This window comes from Trichosurus vulpecula, chromosome 9, assembly GCF_011100635.1.
Source record: "Trichosurus vulpecula isolate mTriVul1 chromosome 9, mTriVul1.pri, whole genome shotgun sequence".
Lineage (NCBI taxonomy): Eukaryota > Metazoa > Chordata > Mammalia > Diprotodontia > Phalangeridae > Trichosurus > Trichosurus vulpecula.
In genome coordinates this window covers 140,067,434-140,092,913 of record NC_050581.1, presented here as the reverse complement: position 1 = coordinate 140,092,913, position 25,480 = coordinate 140,067,434, and the positions used below count along the sequence as shown (strand labels likewise).

Sequence of the window (25,480 nt, the reverse complement as noted above, 5' to 3'; positions counted from 1 at the left end):
ATAAAAAAATGGGGAAGATACGGACTTCATAATAACCTGGAAAGACCTACATGATACGATGCTGAGTGAGCGGAGCAGAACCAGGAGAACATTGTGCATAACCACAGATATATTGATTCTGTGATGACTAACTTTAATAGACTTGGCTCTTTTCAGCAATACAAGGTGCAAAGACAACTCCAAAGGACTCAGGATGGAAAGAGCTGTGCACATCCAGAGAAAGAACTGTGGAGTCTGGATGCAGATTGAAGCAAATTATTTGCTCTCCTTTTTTTTCTCTTTTATTTTGGTTTTGTTTCTTCTTTCTCATGATACATTCCATTGGTCATAATTCTTCTTTACAACTTGGCTATTGTATAAATAAGTTTAATGCGAAGGTGTATGTAGAAGATATATCGGATTCCATGCCGTCTTGAGGGGAGCGGGGAGGGGAGGGAAGGGAAGAAAACCTGGAACTCAAAAACATGCAGAACTGAATGTTGTAAACTAAAAACAAAAAAATCTTAGTTTAAAAAAAAAAGAGAGAACACAGACCAAAATAAATAAATGAAACTAAAACAAGAAAAAGAAAGTTTTAAAAAAGTAAATTTCTATCTGCACTCAAACTCCATCCATCAATTCTTTTGCATCATGTGGGTAGCATTTGTCATCCTAAGTCCTTTGGAATTGTCTTGGATCATTGTATTGCTGAGAATAGCTAAGTCGTTCGCAGTTGATCATCATGCGTTATTGCTGTTACTGTGTACAATGATCTCCTGGCTCTGCTCACTTCACTTTTTTGTTGTTCAGTCATTTTTCAGTTGTGTCCAATTCTTTGTGAGACCATTTGGGGTTTTCTTGGAAAGAATACTGGAGTGGTTTGTTATTTTCTGATAAATGAGGTAAAGAGGGTTAAGTGACTTGCCCAGGGTCACACAGCTAGTAGGTGTCTGAGACCAGATTTGAACTCAGAAAGATGAGTCTTCCTGACTCCAGGCCTGGCACTCCATCTACTGTATCACAAAGTGGCCCTCACTTCACTTTGTATCAGTTCATACAAGTCATCTCAGGTTTTTCTGAAACCATCCTGCTTGTCATGTCTTACAGCACAATAGTATTTCATCACAATCATATGCCACAACTTGTTTAGCCATCCCCAATTGATAGACATCCCAGGAAGGCTCTTTTTAAACTTAAAAACTAAAATATATACCAAGTCATAGGATGTATGCGTTTGGATAGAAACCAACTTGTTTCAGTTCTCCTTCTTTTCCCTTGATTACAGTAAAGTATGATCTCAATAATCCTGCCAAGCACGCAAAACTGGATTTCCTCAACAACCTGGCGACAGGGCTGGTATTCATCATTGTCGTTGTCAACATCTTTATCACGGCGTTTGGAGTTCAGAAACCATCCGTTGATATTTCTGCCCAGCAGTAGAGTTTATTCAGGTGAGCAGGTGGAAAGTTCTTTCCCTCTCTCACTCCTTTGCTCTGTCTCCTCTTTAACCATGACTACCCACCCCTTTTTATTTCTTTGAAGGAACCAGGCTTCACTTAAATCAAAGGGATCTGTTTTAGATACAGAATGGATATGGCTCTATGGGGGTCAGGGTTGTGGTTCTCGAGTGACCCAAAGAAGCCAGGTATACACTTCTGTGTGTCCTGCCCAGCTGGATGGTAGGGTTAAAAATAAGATCACGTTTCTTAGCGTTGACAATTTTCTCATGGGAAAAAAACAACAAAACGAAAAACCTCCCACTGTGTTAAGCAGCCTGAATAGAATTTGTGACATGAATACAGGGTTCTTCGCAAATAGCCACCAAGAGACCAGTCTGACCTGGCTAAGCCCTATTTTAGGATGCTTTCTGGCAAACTGGGAAAAGAACTTTCTCCCTAGAGCCCCTGGCAATGTCTCAAGTCACTGCTTCCTGTCCCCTAAGATATCTCTTAGAATATTCATTCATCAGTCATTTATTAAGGTCTACAAAAGATTTTACATATATTATCTGATTTGTTCCTCCTGACAACTTTGAGAAGTAGATGCTACTATTATTCCTACTCATAAGAGAAGAAACTAGGCTGAGAACAGTTAAGTGACCTGCTTGGGGTCACATGGGGGGTGGAGAGAAGCACTTATTAAGCACCAACTATGTGCCAAGCACTGTACTATTTACAAACATTATCTGATTTGAGCCTCGTAACAATCCTGTGAGGCAAATGCTTTATTACCCCCTTTTTATGGTTGAGGAAACTGAGGCAGATAGATTTAAGTGACATACCCAGGGTCATGTAGCTAGGAAGTGTCTGAGGCTGATTTTAGTTCAAATCTTCCATACTCCAAGCCCAATGCTCTATCCATGGTGCCAGCTACCTTCCTTGACGTAGCAAGTAAGAGTCTGAGTCAGGATTTGAACTCACATGTTTCTGACTCCAAATCCAAAACACTACTATGCCACCAAGGTACTTGTGACAATATATGTGATGTACTTCTAAGCCACGAGGGACTATAAAGATTCAATTCAACAAACATTTATTAAACATATAAAGTGTATGGAATACTGGGCTAGGCACTGAAGGAGATAAAAAATCCAGTTAATATTGAGGCTCTGCCTTCCTGGATCCTACAGTTTATTTGGGGGATGTGACTCAGACAGGGGTAATTATGATACACATGATAAGTGTGTTGGGAGATCTGATGAAGTATTAGCAAAGGCTTCTTGGAGGAGGAGGTGGCATATGAGTTTGGTTTCAAAAATATGTTGGAGTTCAATAAGCAAAAAGAAGGAAGAAGGACATACCAGGTCCAGGGATTAGTGAAAGCAAAAATAAGCCAGGAATGCAAAGAGTGTGTTCAGGGCACAGAGAGGAGTCCAGTATGGCTGGAGTGTAGAATGTGTTGGGAGAATAGAAGATAAGATGGGAAAAGTAGACGGGCTCCAGATAGGAGAAGGCCTTGAATGACTGGCAGGTACAAGGAGTTGGAATTTGATACAATAACTTCTAGGGATCCGTGTAGACTTTCGAGCAGATGAGTGGCACAAGGATTGGTTCTGTGAAATAGTTGGGCAGTTGAATGAAAGATGGGTTGGAATTTAGTGGGAAGACTGGTTATGAGGTTTTAGAACAATCCTGGTAAATGGCAATGGAGGCCCCTCCTAAGGTGGCAGCAGTGGGATTAGACGAGAGACGGGCAAGATATTGGTGAATTAGACGTGATCACTTCCTTTGAGGTGTGTGTGATAATAGGCAATCAACAAGTATTGGTTAAGTGCTTGTTGTGTGCCAGGTACTTAAAAAGGTACTGGAGATACAAAGAAAGGCAAAAGACACGTTCCCTGCTCTCAGAAAGCTCACATTTAATGGGGGTGTAATGTGAAAACATGCAATGTAAAAGGAAGGTAAGTGGAAGGACCAGCAGCAGGGGCAGAGTTCTCTTGCAGGAGGTGAGCTCTGAGCTGTGTGTTGGAGACCAGGGAAACTAGGATTCATAGGTGAGGAGAGAGAACCTTCTAGTTATAGAGGCTAGCCAGGGGCAGAGACTGGAAATGGAGAATTGTTTGGGAGGCTGGTGTAGCTGGATTGTAGGGGATGAGGAGAGGAGTAAAGAATGAGAAGACTGTAAAGGTAGGAAGTATCAAGGTTGTGAAGGATTTTAAATACCAAACATATTTAATTCTGGAGGTAATAGGGAGCTATGGCAATTTATTGAATAGCATAGTCAGACTTACACTTGAGGAAAAACACTTTAGCAGCTGAGTAAAGGACGGATTGAAATAGGGAGAGACTTGAGGCAGGGAAACCAGTCAGAGGGCTGCTGCAGTAGTCTAGGTACGGTATAGGAGGCCTATACAAGGGTAATGTCTGTGTCAGGAAAAGAAGGGGACATATAGGAGAGATGTTGTGAAAGTAAAAACAATAAAAATTAAAATAAAATATTAAAATAAAAAATAAAAAAAGGGTGAAGAGCCATGGATGGAATGGAGGTTGTAAGTGTGGCGGGCTGGGAGAATGGTGTTCTCCTTGACAGTGGGAGGAAAGCTGGGAAGAGGGGAATGTTTGGAGGAAGGATAATGAGTTCTGTTTTGGACATTTGGAGTCTGAGCTGCCTACAGGACTTCCAGCTTGAGAGGTCCAGTGGCAGGTGGTGATATCGGACTGGAGCTCCTGAGGGACACTAGGTTCTACTCCCAGATATAGAGATCTAGGAAACACCTGCATAGAAACAGTATCTGAACCCATGGGAGTTGATGAGATCACCAAGTTGATAGTATAGACAGAAAAAATGAAGGGTGAACAAGATTTGAGTTAGAACGTGGGAATTACATATTAATATGTCAAAGATCCATGATTTCCTTATTGTGGCCACCACTCCCCCCAATAGTCATCAGTTAATATGCATTTGTTAATTGCTTACTAAAAATAAGGCACTAGAGATACAAAGACAAAAATGAAATAGTGTAGACCACAACCCTGCCATGCCTTACCAGATGGTGTCGTGAGAGGCCAACTTTCTGGTGATGAATCTCTCCAAACTTGGCTAAGGCTGGTTTTTTGGCAAAAGACATGCAATCCTTCATGGACTCTGTACTTGGGTCTGACGTGTACCTAAGGGCGAGTATTAAGTGGTAGAGAAATTGCTTCTAGCTGGGGAAATCAGAAAGCTTCATGGACAAGGTGACATTTGATGTGGGCCTTGAAGAAAGGATGGGTTGTCAGCAAATGGTTGTGGGGGAAGGCAGGATCAGTCTTACTTTTCTCCTTTTCTTTTCCAACAGAAAACATCGTACCCTTCCTGCAGTCACATGGTGTAAGAAATTCACCAAAGATTCTCTCTAATGGCGAGGAGAAGGACGTCGGTTTTTCCTAAGCAAACCTTCCTCTCCCTCCATATTTTTCCTGAGTGAGCTCTCCTGGAGCACATATCACCATTACTCATTGGCACATGCATCTGAACACATTGTCTTAGATGGGTGGGAGGGAGGGTAGGCATTTCATTCAGTGTGCAGAAGGAATCTTCCTGGGACTCTGTCCTTTCCCTCTTGAAGAAATTTAACCCAACAAGCATTTATTAAACACTATGTTCAAGGCACTGGGCTAGGAACATAAAGACCCAAACAAAGATACCCCCTGCCCTCAGGAAGCTTATATTTTACTAGGTGCCTGGCCACAGGATGGGCAGCCCTCCGAGACACCAGAGAGTATTCAGAGTGGCAGAACACCTGCAAAATCACTGGACAACAAAGAGAAGGTCTTATTTCTGTTGCAGAAACCAGGGCTTCTCCATGAGTGGCTTGTCTGAGTCCCTTTGGGCCCCATCCTGGGCTGTTGGAGGCTGTCTCCCTAGAGGTGCTGAACAATTGGACAGATTTGGAGAATCAACCTCAGCACCCCTGTGCCTTCTGAATTCCTCATGCCACCGTGTACTTAAAAGAAAATTAAAATGCCCTTAAAAACCAAGCTAGGACCTTGATCTTCAGCATCTCCCTTCACCTATTAGGAGCAGAAATTGGGCTCTTTGTTCCTTAGAAAGCAGCTTGTAGCATTGCTAACCACAGGGTAGCCTTGGGGCCTGACCTCCAGTATTTGCCAAAAGGCCTTCTTCTTTCATCCTGTTTCTGAGTCACTGTTCAAGTGGGAGACCTGCTTTGGCTGGGCTGCCTCCATTCCTAGGCACTTACCCCTTTGATGGCAGGCTCCCAGCTTCCTGTCTGCTGCTTTCTTGTACAACCCTCATCCCCAGGCCAGGCTCAGAAGAGACAGTATCAGAATTTTTACCTGTTCCTTAGGTTGGCTGAGACCTCTGTACACAGGGATATTCTTTCATTCAGCCAGGGGCAACGAGAAAGAAAAAGAAAACATCTGAGTCATTTCTTGCTGTAGTTAAAAATGAAATCTTTTCTGAAAGAAAATGGAATTGTAAATAAAGCTTCTCATACTCTTATTTCCCAAGGAAAGCGTTTTGTTGTGACTGTTTTTTTATGACATGTCGATGAGCCTATCAATGATAATCTTCAGTGAGGGTTGGGTTGTGCCTTTGTGACATCAACAGTCATGGAAAGGAAATCCAACTTTCTACTGCTACGATGTACTAGATCGCTAATGTAGTAGAAAGGGCCCTAGATTTGGAGTCAGATGACTCAGGTTTAAACTCAGCTTGGTGGCTATTTGTTGGACCTTGGAAAAGTCACTTAAACTTTGTGGACTTCCAATAAAAATGAGGGGAGTACCCTAGAATAAGGGTTCTTAAATGTTTTTTCACATGGACCCTTTCTCAGAATAATGTTTTTAAAGGCATAAAATACTAATTATGTTGAATTATTTTTTAAAAAAAGTTTATGGATACCAGGTCAAGGACCTGCTCATTTGATGGCCTTTAAGGTCTAAGGTCTCATTCTGAAATGATAATAGCTAATATTTATATATCACTCACTATGTATCAGGCACTGTGCTAAAAACTTATATAAACATTTCATTTGATCCTCACAACAACCCTGGGAGGTAGGTGCTATTATTATATTATCCCCATTTTACAGCTGAGGAAACTGAGGCAAACAGATCAAGTGACTTGCCCAGGGTCAGCCAATAAGTGTCTGAGGCCAGATTTGAACTGAAATCTTCATGTCTCCAGGCCCAGAGCTCTACCCACTGTACCACCTAGCTGCTCCAAATCCTGGGTCCTTACAAATGAAGATGACTTTCCTGTTCTACCCTTCCAATGACAAGAGGAAATAGCAAGAGGCCTCTCAGAGCAGCATCTCAGGCCTCTCACCTGTATCTTCAGGACAGGAGTGATTCATAGGTGAAGGTGACTTGCTTCGTCCCTGGGCACAAGGGCTAGAAAGAGGCCTGTCAGGGTCATAGGATTTGCACTCCCAAGAGAGGGAGAGAATTGGCTTTGAACCCTAAGAGCAGTTGTTGTAGGGGGCAGGGATCTCACCTTTTGGCTAATATTCTGTAAGCTCCTGGTGTGAGACGGGCCCCAGAGCCTTCCTATTGCACTGGCTTCTGGGCACACGTTATGAATTAGAGCTGGCAAGGACCTTAGAAATAAGTGAGTCCAATTCCTTCATTGTACAGACAAGGAACCATAGTAGTGGACAGGCAGCAAGCTAATGGGCAAAACTGAGGAGAATTGTGACATCCCTCTAATTTTTTTAAAAAAAATTTTGGCCCAAATCATCCCTTTATTAAGGCTTGAAGTTTCTCAAACAGCAAGCCAGAAAGAACCTATTTGTTCATACAAAAGAATTCCAAGCTCCCCTCTCAACCTTTCCTCGTTCCCCCATTCCCCTTGGTTTAATGCCACTTTGTGGCTCCTCCACCATCCATTGGCCATGCACTTATTTCCTTCTGCCAAACTTGGCCTCCTGGGACCTCCACCTCTTTCCTCACTTTGGAGAAAAGGGCTGATGGGAAGGGAGGGACTGAGAGAGGAGTTAGGCCGATCTTGGCTTCTCAGTCAGCCCAAAGGAAAGCAGCCACAGATCAGATGTCTGTGGTAGAGGGATCCTAGAAGGATCAGGTATGCCCATGGCTGATAAAGATTTGAGTCATAGAATCAGATAAAAGAGATTCCGGGGTTCCTGGTCTGGGGAGGGATGCATGGAGGGGTTGGAGGGATGGAGCTAGCATTTCGCAAACTCCTACCCTGGAAGCATATGACTTGGTTATCTTATTACCACTTCAGGTAGGGTGCAGAAGGGTGGCCCTTTGTGATACTAAGCTTGCCCTTGGAGAGAGAAGAATGGGTTCAGAGTCCAGCCTCACCTAGCAGACTGACCAAGGGCGCTGTCTACCCTGAGAGAACTCCCAGTGCGCTCCTTCTCCTTGATCCTCCTCAGATCCTCCCCTGGATAGCTCTTCACTCCATGACCACAGCCTTTGAGGTGGCCCTTCACCTTGGCTGGCAACAGGCTTCTTACAGCTCATGCAGGGGATGGACAGTGACCTCTGCCTCTAAGCTGAGTAGAAATGGGATATCGGGTGGCCACAGGGAAATTGATAAGCAGACAGTTTTGCAATAAAGAGAAAATGATCTGCTATGAGAGGTACATCCAGGACCAGGCTTCTGCAGGCCTGTTTAGACTCGGTACCTGAACCCTGGGAGCGGCTGCATGGAGGAGCTGTGACCCGGCTTTTGTCAGGCGGCCCATGAAGGACCAAAGTTACAGCGATTTCCCAGCTTTCTGATCATCTCTGTTTACAGGAGATGGCTTGTCACAGTGAATTCTTGGTCTGAACACTGGGAGGCAAAGGTTAATTATTATCTTTGCAGCTAAAAAGGCAGCATCCATGCATCAGAAGCAGCCTGGGCCCAGAGAGCCACAGAGGTCACATCAATTCCTGGAGAGCAGGTGGGTGGTAGCAGCAATGAGACCTCAGGCCGGGTACAGCAGGCCCAGGAACATGACTTTAAATGCAAACATGTACTTGAACACCTATTGTGTCCTGAACACAGCTAGGCACCAGGGAAGAAGACAAGCCCCTGCCCTGGCGGAATTTCTAGCTTTTGTTCCCTTTTCTTGACTTTGGTTATTGCTTCCTTCCCCTCTATTTGTTTCCTGTTTACCCTGCTTCGATTTCACAAGTTCAAAATGAGTCACTTAAAAAATGAATTATAATCCATTCAATGAAAAAGTTCTGATGTTCCTCTGACTGCTCACGAGGATCCATGTCATTCCCACCCTCCTCCTTCCCCCTCCCCAAATCTTGGGCATATCTTTAAGTGTTACATTATAATTATTATTAATTATATTATCATTAGCCTTTAAGACTTCCCATATATTATCTCATTTCATCCTCAGTACAGCCCTGTGAGGTAGGTGCCATTATCCCTCATTTTACAGATGCCTTTAATTCATGAAGATGAATTAAAGTTGATTTTGTTTTGAGAATTTGATGGCTCCCCATGGGATGAGCCAGTGATTCCAAAAATGGGAGGCATTGAACTCAGAGACTTCTCCTGCTCCTCAGCAAACTTCCTTGTATGTGCAAAGCCAAACAACCGTCCCCTTTTCTCTTGCATTCTGCTTGTAAACAGCATTCAGGAGAGCAAACTGTGCTCACAGCTGTGACTCTCCACTTCTTTTTCCTACATACTTTATGGAACTAGACTGATTTCCCTGTGGTTAGGGGAACGTGGGGGAAAGTATTGTCAGGATAGTGGTAGACACCCAGTTTTCCAGAGCTAAGGCCCAGGAAGCAGGCCCAGTTTGGCATAACAACAATCCTTTGCAGTCACCCACTGGATGGGCTCAGCCACAGCAAAATCCCAGAATTGTTTCTGGTCATGTAGCCCTGCTATGAATCAAACTTGACACGTTGTTGCTGTTACTCCTCATTGTCAGGGCTATAGCTCACTGCACAGCCATTGGTATAAGTATTGAGATGACCCCACACTAAAGCGCCACCCCCCCCCCCCCACTGGGGATGGGGCCCCGGCACGTGTTCTTTCTTGAAAGCCATTTCCCTAACTTTGAAATTAAACTTATGTTTGATTCCTGACTCTCCTGTCTCTAGCCTGCTCTGTTTGGCTCCAGCCACGCACAGGTTAGAGTCCAGTTCCGTCCAGTTGACATTAAATAGAATTTTGGAAGCTAAAAACCGGTGTTCAAATCCCGGCTCCACAACTTACTAACTGTGTGATTGTGGATAGGTCACAGCTTTTAGGAATCTCGGTTTCCTTCTCTGTAAAATGGGGAGAATTAATATATTTCCTGCTTCATTGATTTTGTTAAGTGATAAGTAGATCATAGATTGAGAGCCAAAAGGAGATTCAGAAGCCATCTCATTAATCTCCTCATTTTACAGATGAAGAACCCAAGTTCTAGACAGGTGAAATGATTTGCCCAAGGTCACACTGGTGCTAGAGTTGGAATTTGAACTCTCACCCCAAATGCAGTTCACTTTCCACTGTAACATGCCGGCCCCGGGAGAGATGCGAGTTGGCATTTTTCTTTCCTCTACTTGTGGTATTGTGCATTGAGTGCTGGATGTGGAGTCAGGGGACCTGGGTTTGAGTCATGACTCTCTGTGTAGCCTTGGAATAAGTTCCTTCTCTCTGGACCTCAGTTTTCTCATCTGTAAAATGAGAGTTGGATGAGGTGACCTCTCAGGTCTCGTCCAGCTTAAATCTATAAATTATGAAGTCTGTGACCTGTGGGATGAACTGAATACAACAACTGATCGATCAACGAGCCAGAATAAAAGAATGACCAGAGGAGCTGCTTTGTCAGGATGGCTTTTTCAGTGAACTTTTCAGGATTTCCCACGGGGGATTCCTCTCTTCAAGTTTGGCTAGGCCCTCTGTGTTTCCTCCATCACAACTCCAGTTACAACACCCCTTTTTAGTCCCTCTCCCACTGACATAGACTCCATAGGAACAAGCTAGTCCTTTGAAAAGTGAGCTTAGAGATACTCAGGAGAACAGATGTTTCATTGTGTTTAATGGATGCATTTCCACCGAGAGAGAAAAGGCCTCATCTCTGCTCTGAATAAATTATCGACTGCTTGGGATTTGCTTGAAGTACAAAAAAAGGTAACTTAGGGCCACATTGGGAATGACAAGGGATCTTTTTTGGTCTCAGACAGACAGATAGACAGACACAGACACACACATGGTACCATGTAGCCTGAAGGGCTTCACTGAATCATACAACCACAGGATCTTAGAAGGGATCACCTGATCCACAACTGATGGAAGACTCTCCAGAAGGCAGTTATCCAACTTCTGCATGACAAGCACTTTTAGTGATGGGGAGCTCATTACCTCACCAAGCAGCCCGTGCTGTTGTTGAACAGCCCTAATCAGGATCTGAAGATCATAGACTTGGAGCTGAAAGGAACCCTTAGAGGTCATCTAGTCTACCCTCTTCATTTTACAGATGGGGAAGCTGAGGCTCATAAAGTTTAAATGACTTGCCCAAGGTCACACAAGCAAAGTGGCATAGCTGGAATTAGCACCCCATTCCAAATCTAGTATGCTTTTCTCTACGCCACACCTCAGTGGTTGGAAATCACAAAGAAGTAAAATTTGGGCTTTCTGTGTGGCCCTGGGTAAGTCACTTAACTGCTCTGGAACTCACTTTCCTTACCTGTAAACTATGGGGGATTGATTAAATGACTGCTGAGGTCTTCTTCATCTCCAAGTCTATGGTCCTATAAACACTCAGAGCTATCTAAAAGTAGAATGGGGGCAGCCAGGTGGTGCAGTGGATAGAATGCCAGGCCTGGAGTCAGGAAGACCTGAGTTCAAATCCAGCCTCAGACACTTGCTTAACTGTGTGACCGTGGGCAAGTCACTTGACCCTGTTTGCCTCATTTTCCTTATCTGTAAAATGAACCAGAGAAGGCAATGACAAACCACTCCAGAATCTTTGCCAAGAAAACCCCAAATGGGGTCACGAAAAGTTAGTCGTGACTGAAATGACTAAACAATTACAACAAAAGTGGAATGGGGAACCTTAGGAGGTAATGGGCTCCCTTTCGCTTCAGGTCTTCTAATAAAGGCTGAATGACCATTTGTCACTTATGTCATAGAGCAATTCTTTTTTTAGGAATAGGTTGGACTACGTGGCCACTGACTTTGAAATTCTATGACTCTTTGACCCTCACATCCCCACCAAGTTTTCTCTTGAGGTGAACCATCCCTGACTTCTTCATGCAACATGGTTCATATCTTCTTCTTCATCACCAAAGACAAAAAGTTGAGAAGAAAATACTAAGGCCTCCATTGTGCAGTAATCATTATATTTGTATAGCACTCGAAGGTTTGGAAAGTGCCTTACATATATTACCTCATTCGATCATAGCTTTGCACAATCTCAGGCTGATCCACTGGAGGAAGGGGTCCAGGGAAAAGTCAGCATTCTCTGTCTTATTGAACTGAACTGTGATGAAATCACTAATCCCACTAACAATGGACAGATAGTCTCTATGGTGAAGTCACGGGAGCCTTAAAAGATTACACATTTTCTAACCTGACAAAAGCTTCTTTGAGTTCAATTTAGACTGAAGTCACCACATGTTCGGATCATCCGTGGCCTTTAAGGCTCTAGTTAGGAACAGGATTTTACAGAAAAAGACAAACAAACTAGGTTGTTAAGAAGCAAGCAAGAATTTTATTAGGCACCTAATAAGTGCCAACCACTGTGCTAAGCACTTTAGAAATATTGCCAGGGGCAGCTAGGTGGCACAGTGAGTAGAGCACTGGCCTTGGAGTCAGGAGGACCTGAATTCAAATGCAGCCTCAGACACTTGACACGCTTACTAGCTGTGTGACCTTGGGTATGTCACTTAACTCCAATTGCCCTGCCTTCCCCCCTCAAAAAAAAAGACTTAAGTGTTTGGGTAATAAAGTCAAGGTATAATGAGAAAAATATGGGATTTGTAGAACCTGGGTTTTAATCCTATTTTTGTGGCATGGCATGATGAAATCAGAAATTCTAGGAAACAATTCTTCCTCTGACACTGACTAGTGGTGAGGCCATGGTCCTAAATCTCTTGACCTTTCTATTCTTTAGTTTGCTCGTCTGTAAAATGGGGGTGATAACACCTCTAGTCTCATCTTACAGAATTCTTATGAAGCTCAAATGAGATCATCGATATGGTCTCCTTTGCCAATTTCAAGGAGCAATATCTCAGCTTCTTTCTCTGTTCAGTTGGAACACTGGACTATAGTTTTTCCAAGATGAGGCTTAGCCAATTGTGCCTAATGAATGGATAAGGATCTCATTTGTAATTAGCACATTCATGTATATGAATGTATGAGACAAAAGGTCGAAAATCTATCCTTTTAATTCTGTCCTCTTCTAAGGTTAAATAATTCCCCTGACATCTTGTTTATACTGTTAATTTTCCTATATAGAGGGAAGAACACTGGATTTGGAGTTTGGCTTTACTGCTTACTTACTCCACAATCTTGGGCAAGCCAATGACTTCCCTAAATGCGCAGATGGAATGTTTACTAAAATTTGCAAGTGAAATAAAGCTAGGAGAGATTGCTTAACATACCTAGATGACAGTCAAGATTTAGAACCCTCTTGACAGGCTAGAACATTGAGCCCAAATGAATCCAGTGAAATTCAACACAGGTAAATATAAAGTCTCAATCTTAGCTTTAAAAAAATCTATTTCACAAGTACACATGGGGGAACCGTGGTTTGATATAAATTCCTCTGATAATATGTCTGAGGGTTTTTGTGGACTGAGAGCTCAGTATGAGGTAAAGGTATATGGCAGCCCATGGAGCCAATGCAACCTCAGGTTGTTTTAAGAAAAGGATAGTGTCCAATATTAGGGAAGTGATAGCCCCATGATAATCCCCTTAGGGTGTTCTTATAGAAGGTGAGAATTTACTTGAGAATTGAAAGGTACCAGGGAAGCCAGAAGGTAGAGAGGAGGGAGATAACTATAGACACAGGGGATAGCCAAAGAAAACACAAGGAGATGGAATATTTTTTTTTTGCAAGGAACAGCAAAAAGGCTAGTGTCCCTGGATTACAGAGTACATGGAGGAAAATAAAGTGTAAAAAGCCTGAAAAGATAAGTTGGGGACATGTTATAAACAGCTTGAAAAGCCAAGCAAGGATCCTATATTTGATCCTGGAGGCAATAGGGAGCCACTGGAGTTTAAGTGGGTAGGAAGGTGACATGATCAGACCTATGCTGAAGGTGGATCACTTTGATATCTGGGTGGAGGATGGACTGGAGTAGGGAGAGACTTATGGCAGGGAGACCAACCAGTAGGCTATCTGAAAAGTCTAGGCATGAGATGATGAGGACCTGCACCAAGGTGGGGGCAGTGTCAGAGGAGAAAAGGGAACATATAAGAGATACTACAAAGATAGAATTGAGCAGTATATTGCCTAAAGGTGAGAGAGGGAAGGGTCATGGATGGCATGAATGTTGTGAGCCTGGGTGACTAAGAAGATGGTGCTACGCTTGACAGTAAGAGGGAAGTTAGGAAGAGGAGAAGGCTCGAGGGGAAGGATAAGGATTTCAGTTCTGGACATACTGAATTTAAGAAGCCCGCAAGACATCCAGTTCGGGATGACCAATAGGCGGTTGGAGACATAAGACCATATGTTAGAAAATTGGTTGGATGAGTAGATCCGGAATCATCAACATAGAGATGATGATTGAATACAAAGGAGGTGATAAGATCACCAAGCAAAACAGTATAGAGGGAGCAGAGAAGCAGGTCCAAACCAAAGCCTTGGGGGACAACTACATTAGTGGGCATGACCTGCATGAGCATTCAGCAAAGAGAATGAGAAGTGGTCAGACAGATAGAAGGACCAGGAGAGAGCTGTGTCATGGAAACCTACAGAGAATAGACTGTGGAAGAGAAGAGGATAATTGACAGAGTGATCACAAAGGCTGATGACTGGGAAAAAGCCATTTAATTAGACAATTAAGAGATTGTTGGTAACTTTGGAGACAGCCATTTCTATTGAATGGTAATTGTCAGAAGACAAACTTACGAAGAGAGTGAGAGGAAAGCATGTGGAGGTACCTAATGGTAAAAGGCTTTCTCAAAGAATTTAGACATAAATGGGAGGAGAGATAGCAAGATAGTTACATCCAAAGTGTGACTACTGTGCAATGTTTATGAAAAAAGTAATTTTTTACACTTTCTAACAATAACCACAATTTACATTTATGTAGACTTTTATGATTTACAAAATGCTTTGCCAGCCATTATTTCGTTTAATTATTGTACCAACCCTGTAACACAAGTTAGATTTGTTGCATCCTAATGTCTCTTCTGAAGCTGAGTACTGAAATAAAACACCAATTTTATAGAAGAGGAAAGTAAGGCCCAAAGAAGGGAAAGGACCTACCCAAAAGGGTCTGAGCTAGTAGTGGATCACAGTTGGAATGGTAACTTTGAACCTTCAGGTATCAGAGTTTCTACTCTGATTGAATTGATTGAATTTGCCATGGGCCCTATGTTGGGAGTGAAGTAACTCGTGCATATTGTCCAATTTCTACAATCAGGCTTGTGTCTTCTTGTGGTAAGAGTGGAAAAGAATTGGCTAATCATTTTCTGAGTTCCTCTATGAGTCAGGAAAACAAGTCTGGGGTGAACAGAGGACTGACTCAGCAGTGCCTGATGACTCCAAGTCAGGGCTGCTGAAGAATGCTTTTTTCAGACTCATGTTCAGGGTGACATGCTTCTAGGTGAATTCATTCTGAAGTGTCTCATCCTCTAGTCTAACGGTGCCAAAGTCAAATAGAAATGGATCTCTGTGGGCCTCATTGACTTAGAAAACCACAAACTTGCATTATCTAAGTTTTATTGTGTTTTTATTTCTTTTAGTAAACATTTCCCAATTACATTTTAATGTGGTATAGCTACACTTAGATGTTTTGCAGGCTGCATGAAGCCTGTAGGTTGTGAGCTTGACATCTGTGCTCTAGTCAATACAAAATCCTCTTATTGCTATACCCCTGATGAGGGTGGGGTTGAGAGTCTCTAAGATTAGCTAAATTGGGAATGACCCTTTGAATCCTCTATGAAATGCAAGGGGATAACTATTGTAAAGGATTTTATGTCTTGAGGATAGCACTTTGACTCATGAGCTCTCCTCACAAATGATCAGTGTATGTTCCACATCTATACTAACCTTTCTCTTGACCTCATCAGCTCAATAGCATGCCTTCTGGAGTTGATCTATATCTCAACGATGAAGAGGTGATTTTACTTCAGACCTTTCCCAGTGTGGCCATCCAACTGCTACCCCAAGGGGGGCACAATATCCCCTTCTAAAGACATCAAGGGAACATGAAGGAAGGAAATTAGAATGCCATGTGTAAGGAGTGGCAAGAAAGCCAGTATGGCCATGATGTAAAGTGCAGGAAAGGGAATAATATATTAACAAGGCAGATAATAATACAGAGCAAGATCAAGACCTACATAAGGCAGAAGCCAAATATTCCAGTGAAGGAATCCTGAATAGCCCAACCATGAGGCTGGTATCAGGCAAGATTAGTCATTCAACAAGCATTCCCTATTCACCAGTCATTGTGGTAGTGATACAAAGAGCTGCAAAAACATATTCCCTGCCCTCAAGGTACTCATAATCCACTGGAGACAACATACAAACAACTATGTACAGGCAAGATATATACAGTGTAAATCAGTGGTTCCTACATTTTTTGTGTGTCCCAGACCCCTTTGGTAGTCTAAAGAGGCCTATAGATACCTTCTCAGAATCAGGTTTTATTGCCTACACTCATAATCAAAGGATATACTAAATTTCAGTTAGAGGCAACTGAAAATAAAGGTATATATTTTTTCCCCATCCAAGTCCATCCATCCCCTGGGTCTGTGGACCAAAAGTTAAGAAGCCATGGTGTAAATGGAAGATAATCTCTATGGCAAGACAAGGTCAGACATGTTGAAGGGGGTGACCTCTCCTAGTTTTCCATCCCCCTACTCTGATCCCTAAATCTCTCTCTATTTTTATCTTTTCTCCCCTCATTCTTACTTTCCCTTCCCTTAACCCCCACCTCCCTTAACAGACCAGAGGAAGAAAATAAGTTTAAACAAATCATATGTGTTATTTACTGAATAATACTTCCCAGTAACAAATGCCCACAGTTCTTACTTTGAAAAATTAATTGATTTAAATGTTTTATATTTTTAACTCTTAAAAAATGAATTCAGATGTTTTTTGCTTGTCATCAGCGATGAATTTGTTTCTGTTTCTTGGGGGTCTGTGACTCTTGTTTAAATGAAAACCTCGATGTGACTAAGAGGATACCGCAACAGTTGGACAAAGGCCCTAGTAGGGAACAAGAGCTTTAGTCAGTTTCCAAACTGACCCAAGTTTGGAATAGTACATACTCCTTCTGCTCATAGGTCAGTGTGCCTCACATCTCCATTCTTGCTTAATTGTGCTTTTAATATTCATGATCTTATCCCAAACTGGCTGAGAAGTGATTGCTTAACTTCTTTACACCAGAGATTCTTAGCCTTTTTTGTGGTATGGTCCCCCCTCTGGCAATCTGGCAAGGCCTATGGCCCCCTTCTCAGAATATTTTTAAGTACATAAAATAAAATATGCAAAAGAAATCAATTATTTTCAAAAAGGTTACCAATACATAAAAAAAAGTAAGTTCATGGATCCCAGGTTAAGAACCTTTGCTTTAGGTTAATCCATTCCAGATTAAATCATATAACAATAAGGGCATGATTAAACAAACTGTCATATATTAACAACGGAATACTATAATGCCACACTTATCCCACTCCCCATTCCAATGAGGTGCCCTTTGGAAAATCAATGGTTACAAGCAGATGAAGCATTATGCTAAGTTACTGAGGCAACTCTACTGTGGTAGAGAGAAAAGAACAGTCACTGGCTCTGAAATCAAGGGGCCATGGTTCAAATCTCACCTTGGATGTTTAATACCTGGGTGACTTCAAGAAAGTTGCTTACCTTCCCTGGGCCTCTGTTTCTCAACTATAAAATGGAGGAGTTGGCCTAGATTTTCTCTGAGGTCCCTTTCAGCTCTAACCTTTATGATATTCCATGACAGTGTCTGGTACTCCTATTTATTTAGGTTGGTCGTGGTGTGGTATGGAATTAAGAGGCAGTGATTTAGAGTCAGAGAACGTGGTTTTGATTCCTGGGGGTAAGTTATTTTAATCTCTCTGAATCTCAGTTTCTTTACCCGTAAAGTGGGAATAGTGATACTTGCAATGTTCCCATTGGATTGTTGGAGGGAAGTGCAGTAAAAAGCCTTATGTTTAAATGTGAGCTCAGAAGTCATGTCTTTATGTTTGAGTTTGGTGTAGGAAAGAGGAGAAGCCCCTTCTAGTTGAGGCTGGCCCTCTGACCTTTGTGTAAGGAAAATAGGTAGTGGGCCCTGCCTAGATTCAAACAACCTTTCATTTCTGACCCCTGGCTCATTCCCAGTCTTACAAGGACATACCCCATGGAAGATGAGCCTGGTAATGTCAACATGTTTGTTTTCTTTCCCTCTGAAAACCCTTCTATTACGAAATAGATGCTGCTGAGAGACACATTTCCGGACACAGCTTGCAAAACCTCTCTTTCTCTGACAACACTAGGGATCATGCTGGTTATGCACTCTTGGGTTTTTCCATATTGTTTCTAACTCCAGGGGTGGGGAATCTGTAGCCTCGAGGCCACATGTGGCCCTCTGGGTCCTCAAGTGTGGCCCTTTGACCGAATCTAAACTTCACAGAACATTTAGATTCAGTCAAAGGGCCATATTTGAGGACCCAGAGGACTATATGTGGCCTCGAGGCTGCAGGTTCCGCACTCCTGGACTAGATCTCCAGTATCTGATCTTTGCACTCCATCTGACCTTCACACTCTCCCTATCTGTCTGCCAGACTCCTGTGGGCTATCATAGAGATGCCTGCCTGAAAAAGCCAGCAGCAAGCCTGCGACCTGTAGCCAGGCTACAGCCTCTGACCTTTACCCACTGAGACTTTTCCCAGTTTCCTGTTGCAGGGTCCTATAACCAGTTTCAATAATCTGTTTAGTAGGACCTCACATTGCTTCTAACATGTGACTATGTGATAAGAACAGGATTGATACATGGGGAATGACTGAGAAACAATGAGGAAGAATCAGGAGCTGAGGATAATGCCAAAACTATAAATCTGAGTGCCTAGAAGAATGGTGATATCTTTGATAGAAATAGGGAAGTTTGGTAGATAGGTAGATTTGGGGAGAAAGATAAAGAGTTTTGTTTTGGAAATATGGAAATATTGAGTTTGTCCAAAAGGTAGTCAGTCAGTGGTGTGGGACTGGAGAGAGAGAGAGAGAGAGAGAGAGAGAGAGAGAGAGAGAGAGAGAGACTAAGGCTAGATAGATAAATCTATTGGTGAGTCACCAGAATAGAGATGGTAATTAAATTCATAAAAGTTGAAGTCATCAAGAGAGAGTTTAAAGAAGAGAAGATGACCCAGCAGAGAGTTTTGGGAAACACCCATGGTTAGGGGGCATGGTATGGATGATGAGTCAGCAAAGAAAAGAGGAGAGAATAAGGAAAGAAGCTTTACAAAAACCCAGAGGGGAGAGAGTATCCAGGAAGACACACACACTGTGAAATTTAGCAAAAGGGTCAAGAATAAAGACTGAAAAAAGGCCTCCAGATCTGGTAATTATCAGATTGTTAGTAACTTTACAGAGAAGAGGCTCTTTTGAATTATGGGGTCAGAGGCCAAATTGTTAAACATTTGAAGAGTGAGTACAAAAGAAAGGAAGCAGATAGCTGCTTTAAAAAAAACAAGCATTTGGCTTAGAAAAGGAAGAAAGGTATAGGACAAAAGCATGGAGAGATGGAGGGTCTAGTGAAGACTTTTTTTTTTCAAGAATGGGGGAGCCTTGGGTAGATTTGAAAGGAGTAGGAGATGAATCGGTAGATAGGGAGAGATTGAAAATTAGAGAGAGAGAAAGAATGATTCAGAGGACCATCTGTTAGAAAAGACAGGAGGCGATGGGATCAAAGTCACACATGAGAGACTGGCCTTGGCAAGATGGAACACTTCATTATCAGAGACCAGGATAAAAGGAGGGGAGCATGGGCAGTGATGTCAAGGAATTTTGAGATGAAGGGAAGGGGAAAGGAAAGGGGAGAAGATACAGTTCATGGCAAATGACCTCAGATTGAAAAAGTTTAATACCGCATGAATCAACAAACAGTTTTTAAATGCTATGTACAAGGGCTTAGTAACTATGTTTAAATTAATTACTTGCAATATAATATAAATATTTTTGGTTGCTTCCTCTTAGTCTTGGGATTCTTTGCATTTCTTTTTTTATAATTTACTTTTGCTCTTGTGTGCTTGTCAGTGTGTATGGTTTTTTTGGGGGGAGTGAGGAGGTTCTGTTTTTTTTTTGCTTTACATTTTTTTCATAGAGGTGTTTCCAGATTTCCTTATATTCATTATGCCTATTAGGTTTCTCTGCATTGTAGTATTATATTAATTTACTACATCTTATCTAATCATCTCATTATTTTTCTTTTCTCTTTTTTTCTTGGGAGGGAAGGGGGAGGCAATCGGGATTAAGTGACTTGTCCAGGGCCACACAGCTAGGAAGTGTCTGAGGTCACATGTGAACTCAGGTCCTCCTGACTCCAGGGCCAGTGCTTCATCCATTGTGTCATATAGCTGCCCCTCATCCCCTTACTTTTCCAACACTTGTTTTCAGGGTTCCCTCCATCACTCCAATTACAGGTACTAGTATTATGCAGATCTTTTTACAGATAATGAATTTTTTAGTTTCATTTTTCCTAATATTTTCATTTATAACATCTCCCAACAACAGAATTAATGGGTCAAAGGTTATGAATATTTTTGTGACTTATACTGTATGCTGCCAGATTGCGCTCCAAAAGAATTCTTCAACTTTGAAATGCCACCAGCAATGAGCTGATTGCCCGTCTTTCTCCACAAAGCAAGCAGCAGTGAGTTTCGTTGCTTTTAATTATTTTTGCTAGTTTGACAGGTATGAAATGTTACCTCAAAATAGTTTTAATTCCTCAGTATCAGTGAGGTTGAGAATTTTTTCCAGTAGTTGTTAGAAATTTGTACTTCCTCTCTAGAAAGTTGTCAATTTGGATTTTTTGATCATTTATCTGTTGTGGACTATTACCAGGACAGCCAGGTGGTGCAGTGAGTAGATTTCTGGACCTGGAGTCAGGAAGACTCATTTTTTTCAGTTCAAATCTGGCTTCAGACACTTACAGGCTCTGTGACCCTGGGCAAGTCACTTAACTCTGTTTGCCTCAGTTTCCTCACCTGTAAAGTGAACTGGGGAAGGAATGACAAACCTCTCCAGTATCTTTTGCCAAGAAAACCCCAATGGGGTCATGAAGAATGAGAAATGACTGAATAACAACAACAGATTCACAGGGGAACAAAGAACATCTACAGCTGAGATGAGGTAACCAAGGTCCAAAAGGTGAAGAGTTGTGTTCCAATCACACAGTGAGTCAGTGCCAGAGTCAGGATTAGAATCTAGGGCTCTTGACTCCCTGGCTAGATGTTTGCCTTGCCAATGCCTTGCTGTCTTTATTCACCAATAAACCATATTGCACAGACTTATATGTGTGTGCATGCAGACAAATGCAGACTCTGGCTTCCCCATAGTCAGGAATATTTGTAGACATGAGCCAACATGTTCTTCTTCATTCTGGGCCCTTGGCACTACGAGCAGACAATGAGGCCCAAGTGGGAAATAGTTGCCCAGAGGAGAGCCATCCCAGAACTCTCTTGGGTTACAGAACTAGTTGGCACCTGTTTACTCTGTGGTTTCCTTTCCCAGAGCAAAATACGAGTTGTGCCAAATTCTTCATCGGGAAGAGCAAAGCCTCTTGTAGCCAAGGAAACAATACCAGTTAATGTTTGACTCTGATTTACATAAGGCCTTTTAGATCAGGAAGAAAGAGCTTTTGGGGACTAGAAAGTGACAGGTAGCAGGGAAAAGTAGAGAGAACACTAGATTTGGAATCAAAAGAATTAAGTCACTTCCCTGCTTTGGGTCTCAGTTTCCTTATCTGTAAAATGAAAATGTTGCTCCTGGGTAATTTCTAATGCTCTTTGGAGCTCTAAATCCCATAATCGTAAATGTACTGCAGAAGAAGCCTGTGTGCTCTAGATTGAACCACATAATTCTAGAACCCTGAAGTCGGAAGGCACCTTAGAAATCACCATCTAATATTTCACCACATACAAGGATCCCTTCTTCTGCATGCCTGGCAAATGCTGAGCTAGCCTCTGCTTGAATACTTCCAGCAATGGGGAGTTCACTTACCTATGGCTATTCAACTGTCTCACTCCAGTTCCAGAGAGCTTTAAATGTCATTCATTCTTATCATGCAGCGCTGTGCTATTTTCCTAAACTGTAGAACCAAGAGACAGTCAGCTTTTGATTTATTGCTTGTAGGAAAAAAAGAAGAAGCATGCTTAATCTTTCTGCTTCTTCAAGGAAACCTTTGCTGGATCACTCAAACCCACACTGATTTCCACCTTGTCGGAAATCCTGTCACAGTAACACAAAAACCACCCCTCGGCTCAATTTCTTCAGCTTTAAAATGGATGTGATAATGACAATGAGTTTCTACCTGCCACAGCTGTTATAAGGTTCAAATGAGATAATGTAGGGAAAGTGTCTTAACATTTATATAGTACTATAAAGTTTGCTGCTTTATTTTCATTGTGATATACTTTCCTGTTTTCTTTTTTTTCTAATTATTTTTTTCTGAGTCTTGACTTCCCAGTAACAGCTCCATACTGTTTAGAAAGCATATTTCTCATAATAACTTCATGGCACAAGGTCTTAGCATCGTGGAATCACTGATTTAAAGCTGGAAATGACCGTAGAGGGTTAACCCTTTCATTCTACAAGGAAATGGACAACTAGGGAGTTTAAGTGACCTGTTTGAAGTCACATAGGCAGGGTAGGTAGTGGAATTATTCTTGTCCCTATTTTATAGATCCCATCCAATAAATGTCATTGGTTCATACTGACTTTAGGAGCAAATATTATTTCATCTTTATATCATTCTTTTAAAATTTTTATTTTTTGTGTAGCAAGGGTACTCAGACACATTCTTTCAGAACCACATTTCACACCTTTCTCTCAGGGCTCTAGGGTATCCCAAGGGATTGTGGATGTCTTTTCTTTACTGCCATCCTCTTGAGCCCCCATCGGTTATTTTCTCCAATGATCTGGAGAGGGACAAGGCCCCCAGACCTCTCTCCTTATAGAATTGTCTCTCACTAGACTCTGAGTGAGGCCAAAGAAACAGTGGCCAAAGGTAACAGGCCAAAGCTGACTTATCTTTTGTGAAGACATCCCCAATTCTGATTACACGCACAGATAAAAAGATTCCTCTTAACCACATGGTCAGTAGACCAGAACCAGTTTCAGAATGTTTATGAATACTCCACAGTCTATCTAAGGGCACTTTCATTCCATATTATCATCAATCTCTGAGAGGCGGGCTACCCACATGGGGTGACGCTGTCTCAGGTATCCTGCACGTGCACTAGACATAATGTATGTAACTACCAGCAAATTAGTATATTTATGGAATAAACAAATGGGTAAATGTACATATATGGAAAGTGTGTGTTAAAAACATTCTTAACTAATGCAGGTGCCTGATCCCAGAAGTTGGAGACCCCTGGTATAAAAGATCTTAGTGAAGAGAGTTATTTTCACCATCAGAGTGGCCTAACTTGGATATTGAAGCCAAATTTAGAGTTTTTGTGCAGACACACAGAGTGCCCACCAGATGGCGGTAGAGGCCTTACTCAGCTTCTACCCAGCCTCCATCTTGTTGAATAACCGCTTTGAAAAACTCAGCCCTTTGGAAATCAAGGACATACTTAGAGACTCTGACTGGCATTATTTTAAAATGTTCCTACCCTCTGAATAGGCCCAGGGTCAGGACGGCTGAGGCCTCCATCAGCTGTCTCTTCCTTACCAAGACTGTGACCCCAGAGGTCCCTGGCCAACGACCGGGGGTGGGGGGTGGGGGAGAGAGGTGCTCTTGCCCAGACTTCATTTAACCCCTTCCATCCTAATTCCCCCCAAAGGGGTACACCTTATCTTCTGTTTAAATTGAGGAACTTCTCCCCCCAAAGCTGTTAGGGACCTCTTTGCCTCCGTTGTCTCCCAAGATCAGCACTCTATCTACAAGGCTGCCTCCACCCATAAGATTACAGATCTCCCTCATTATGTATTTGTGAGCACATACATAGGTGCGTGCGAGCACACGCACACACACACATGCACACTGCTTCCAGCTCCTCAGCTCCTGCATCATGAGAGTGTTCACATTTATCTGAATTCATGACAAAAGCATTTATTAAGCACTTACTATATGCAAAGCACCAGCTAAGCCCTGGATAGAAATAGGAAAGCAGGGACAATCCCTGCTCTCAAGGAACTCCCATTCTACTGGGGAGATAGCACTTATGGGAGGTTTTCGCCACAGGTTACAAGGAAAGGTGTATTGGTTCTTAAGGAGCAATGACAAAGCAGATGTCATTTCCACTGATTAAATCTTATCAGTTTTTGATGTTGAACCATTTGATATAGCCAAGGACTTTGGTGGCGTTTAGTTGTTGTTGTTGAGGAGTCATTTTCAGTCCTGTCCAACTCTTCATGACCCCATTTGGGGTTTTCTTGGCAAAGATACTGGAGCAGTTTGCCATTTCCTTCTCCAGCTCACTTTACATGTGAGGGAACTGAGGCATACAAGGTTAATTGACTTGCCCAAGGTCACATATGTATTAATCTTCTGAGGCCAAATTTGAATTCAGGAATATGAGTCATCCTGACTCCAAGCTGGCACTCTAACCACTGCACCAACAAGAGGCCTGACGACTTTGGTGGCATTTATATGATGTTTTAAAGATCTATATTAAAAAGCATTTTAATTTAAATACGAATTGTACAACCCTTATCACTTAACCATCTCTTCACCTCAGTTTCTTCAAATGTAAAATGGGGATAATAATAGTCCCTGCCTCACAGGGATGCTGTGAGGACCAGATGATATAATATTTGTAAAAAGTGCTCATGACAGTGCCTGGTATGCAGTAAGTGCTACATAAACGCTTATTCCCTTTCCTTCTTCCTATGCTTCTCTGTATTCCTAGCAGCTGTTGTTTCTTACAGCTCATTCAGTACAGCTTGTTTGCCATTACACAATCGATGGGCATCTACTTTGTTTCCAATTCTTAGCTACTATAAAAAACTCTTCTATAAATATTTGGTATATATGGAATCTTTCTTTTTAATATAGCCTCCTGGGGGCATATGACTAGCAATATATTCTCAAAGACTTTGGACTTCTTAGTTATTTTCTTAGCATAATTCCAGATTGTTTTTCATAGTGATTGGACCAACTTATAATACTACCAACTGTGTATAAGTGTACTTGTCTTTCCTCCATCATCAACTATTCCTACCTTTTGTTATCTTTGCCAATTTGCTTCCTGGGAGGTAAGCTGTTCTGATTTTCATGTTTTATTATTAGTGATTTATATTTATCTTTCAAATGGTTGCTAATAGTTTATAATTTTTTTTGAAAACTGCTCCATTTTTTTGTTATATCCACAGGAAAATGGCTTATGCCTTTTGTTTATTCTCTCTCATTTTATAGATGAAGAAACTGAGGTTCAGAGAGGCTTTCCAATCAATGGTCACAAAGTCACTATGTATCAAAGGCAAGATCACATGATGCTTCTGAATTGGAATTTGAACCAAGCTCTCAACTTCTAAAAATCAACATTAGTTCCTGCTTTGGTGATTTGGATGCAGTTCTCACAACACCAAGGGAGGAAGGTACAAGTGTTAGAGTGTACAAGTATTATACCCATTTCTCCCACATCACATAATTTCAAAGTGGAGGAGGTATCTCAGGAACTGGAAAAGAATCCATTCTCCAACATTCCTAACAAGTGGTCAAGCAGCTTTTGTGAGAAGAGTTCCAAT

At 42.0% G+C, this 25,480-nt stretch overlaps 1 protein-coding gene across 1 annotated transcript in view; it reads left to right on the top strand.

Moving 5' to 3' along the window:
* NINJ1 (ninjurin 1) overlaps window positions 1-5,935 on the top strand; it is a 50,911-nt gene extending 44,976 nt beyond the window's left edge. Inside the window, exons 3-4 of the mRNA XM_036739748.1 lie at window positions 1,265-1,430; window positions 4,757-5,935. Of these exons, the coding sequence (XP_036595643.1) occupies window positions 1,265-1,419 (155 nt within the window). The 3' untranslated portion in view covers window positions 1,420-1,430; window positions 4,757-5,935. The remainder of the gene's footprint in view (window positions 1-1,264; window positions 1,431-4,756) is intronic.
* Window positions 5,936-25,480: the final 19,545 nt, after the last annotated feature.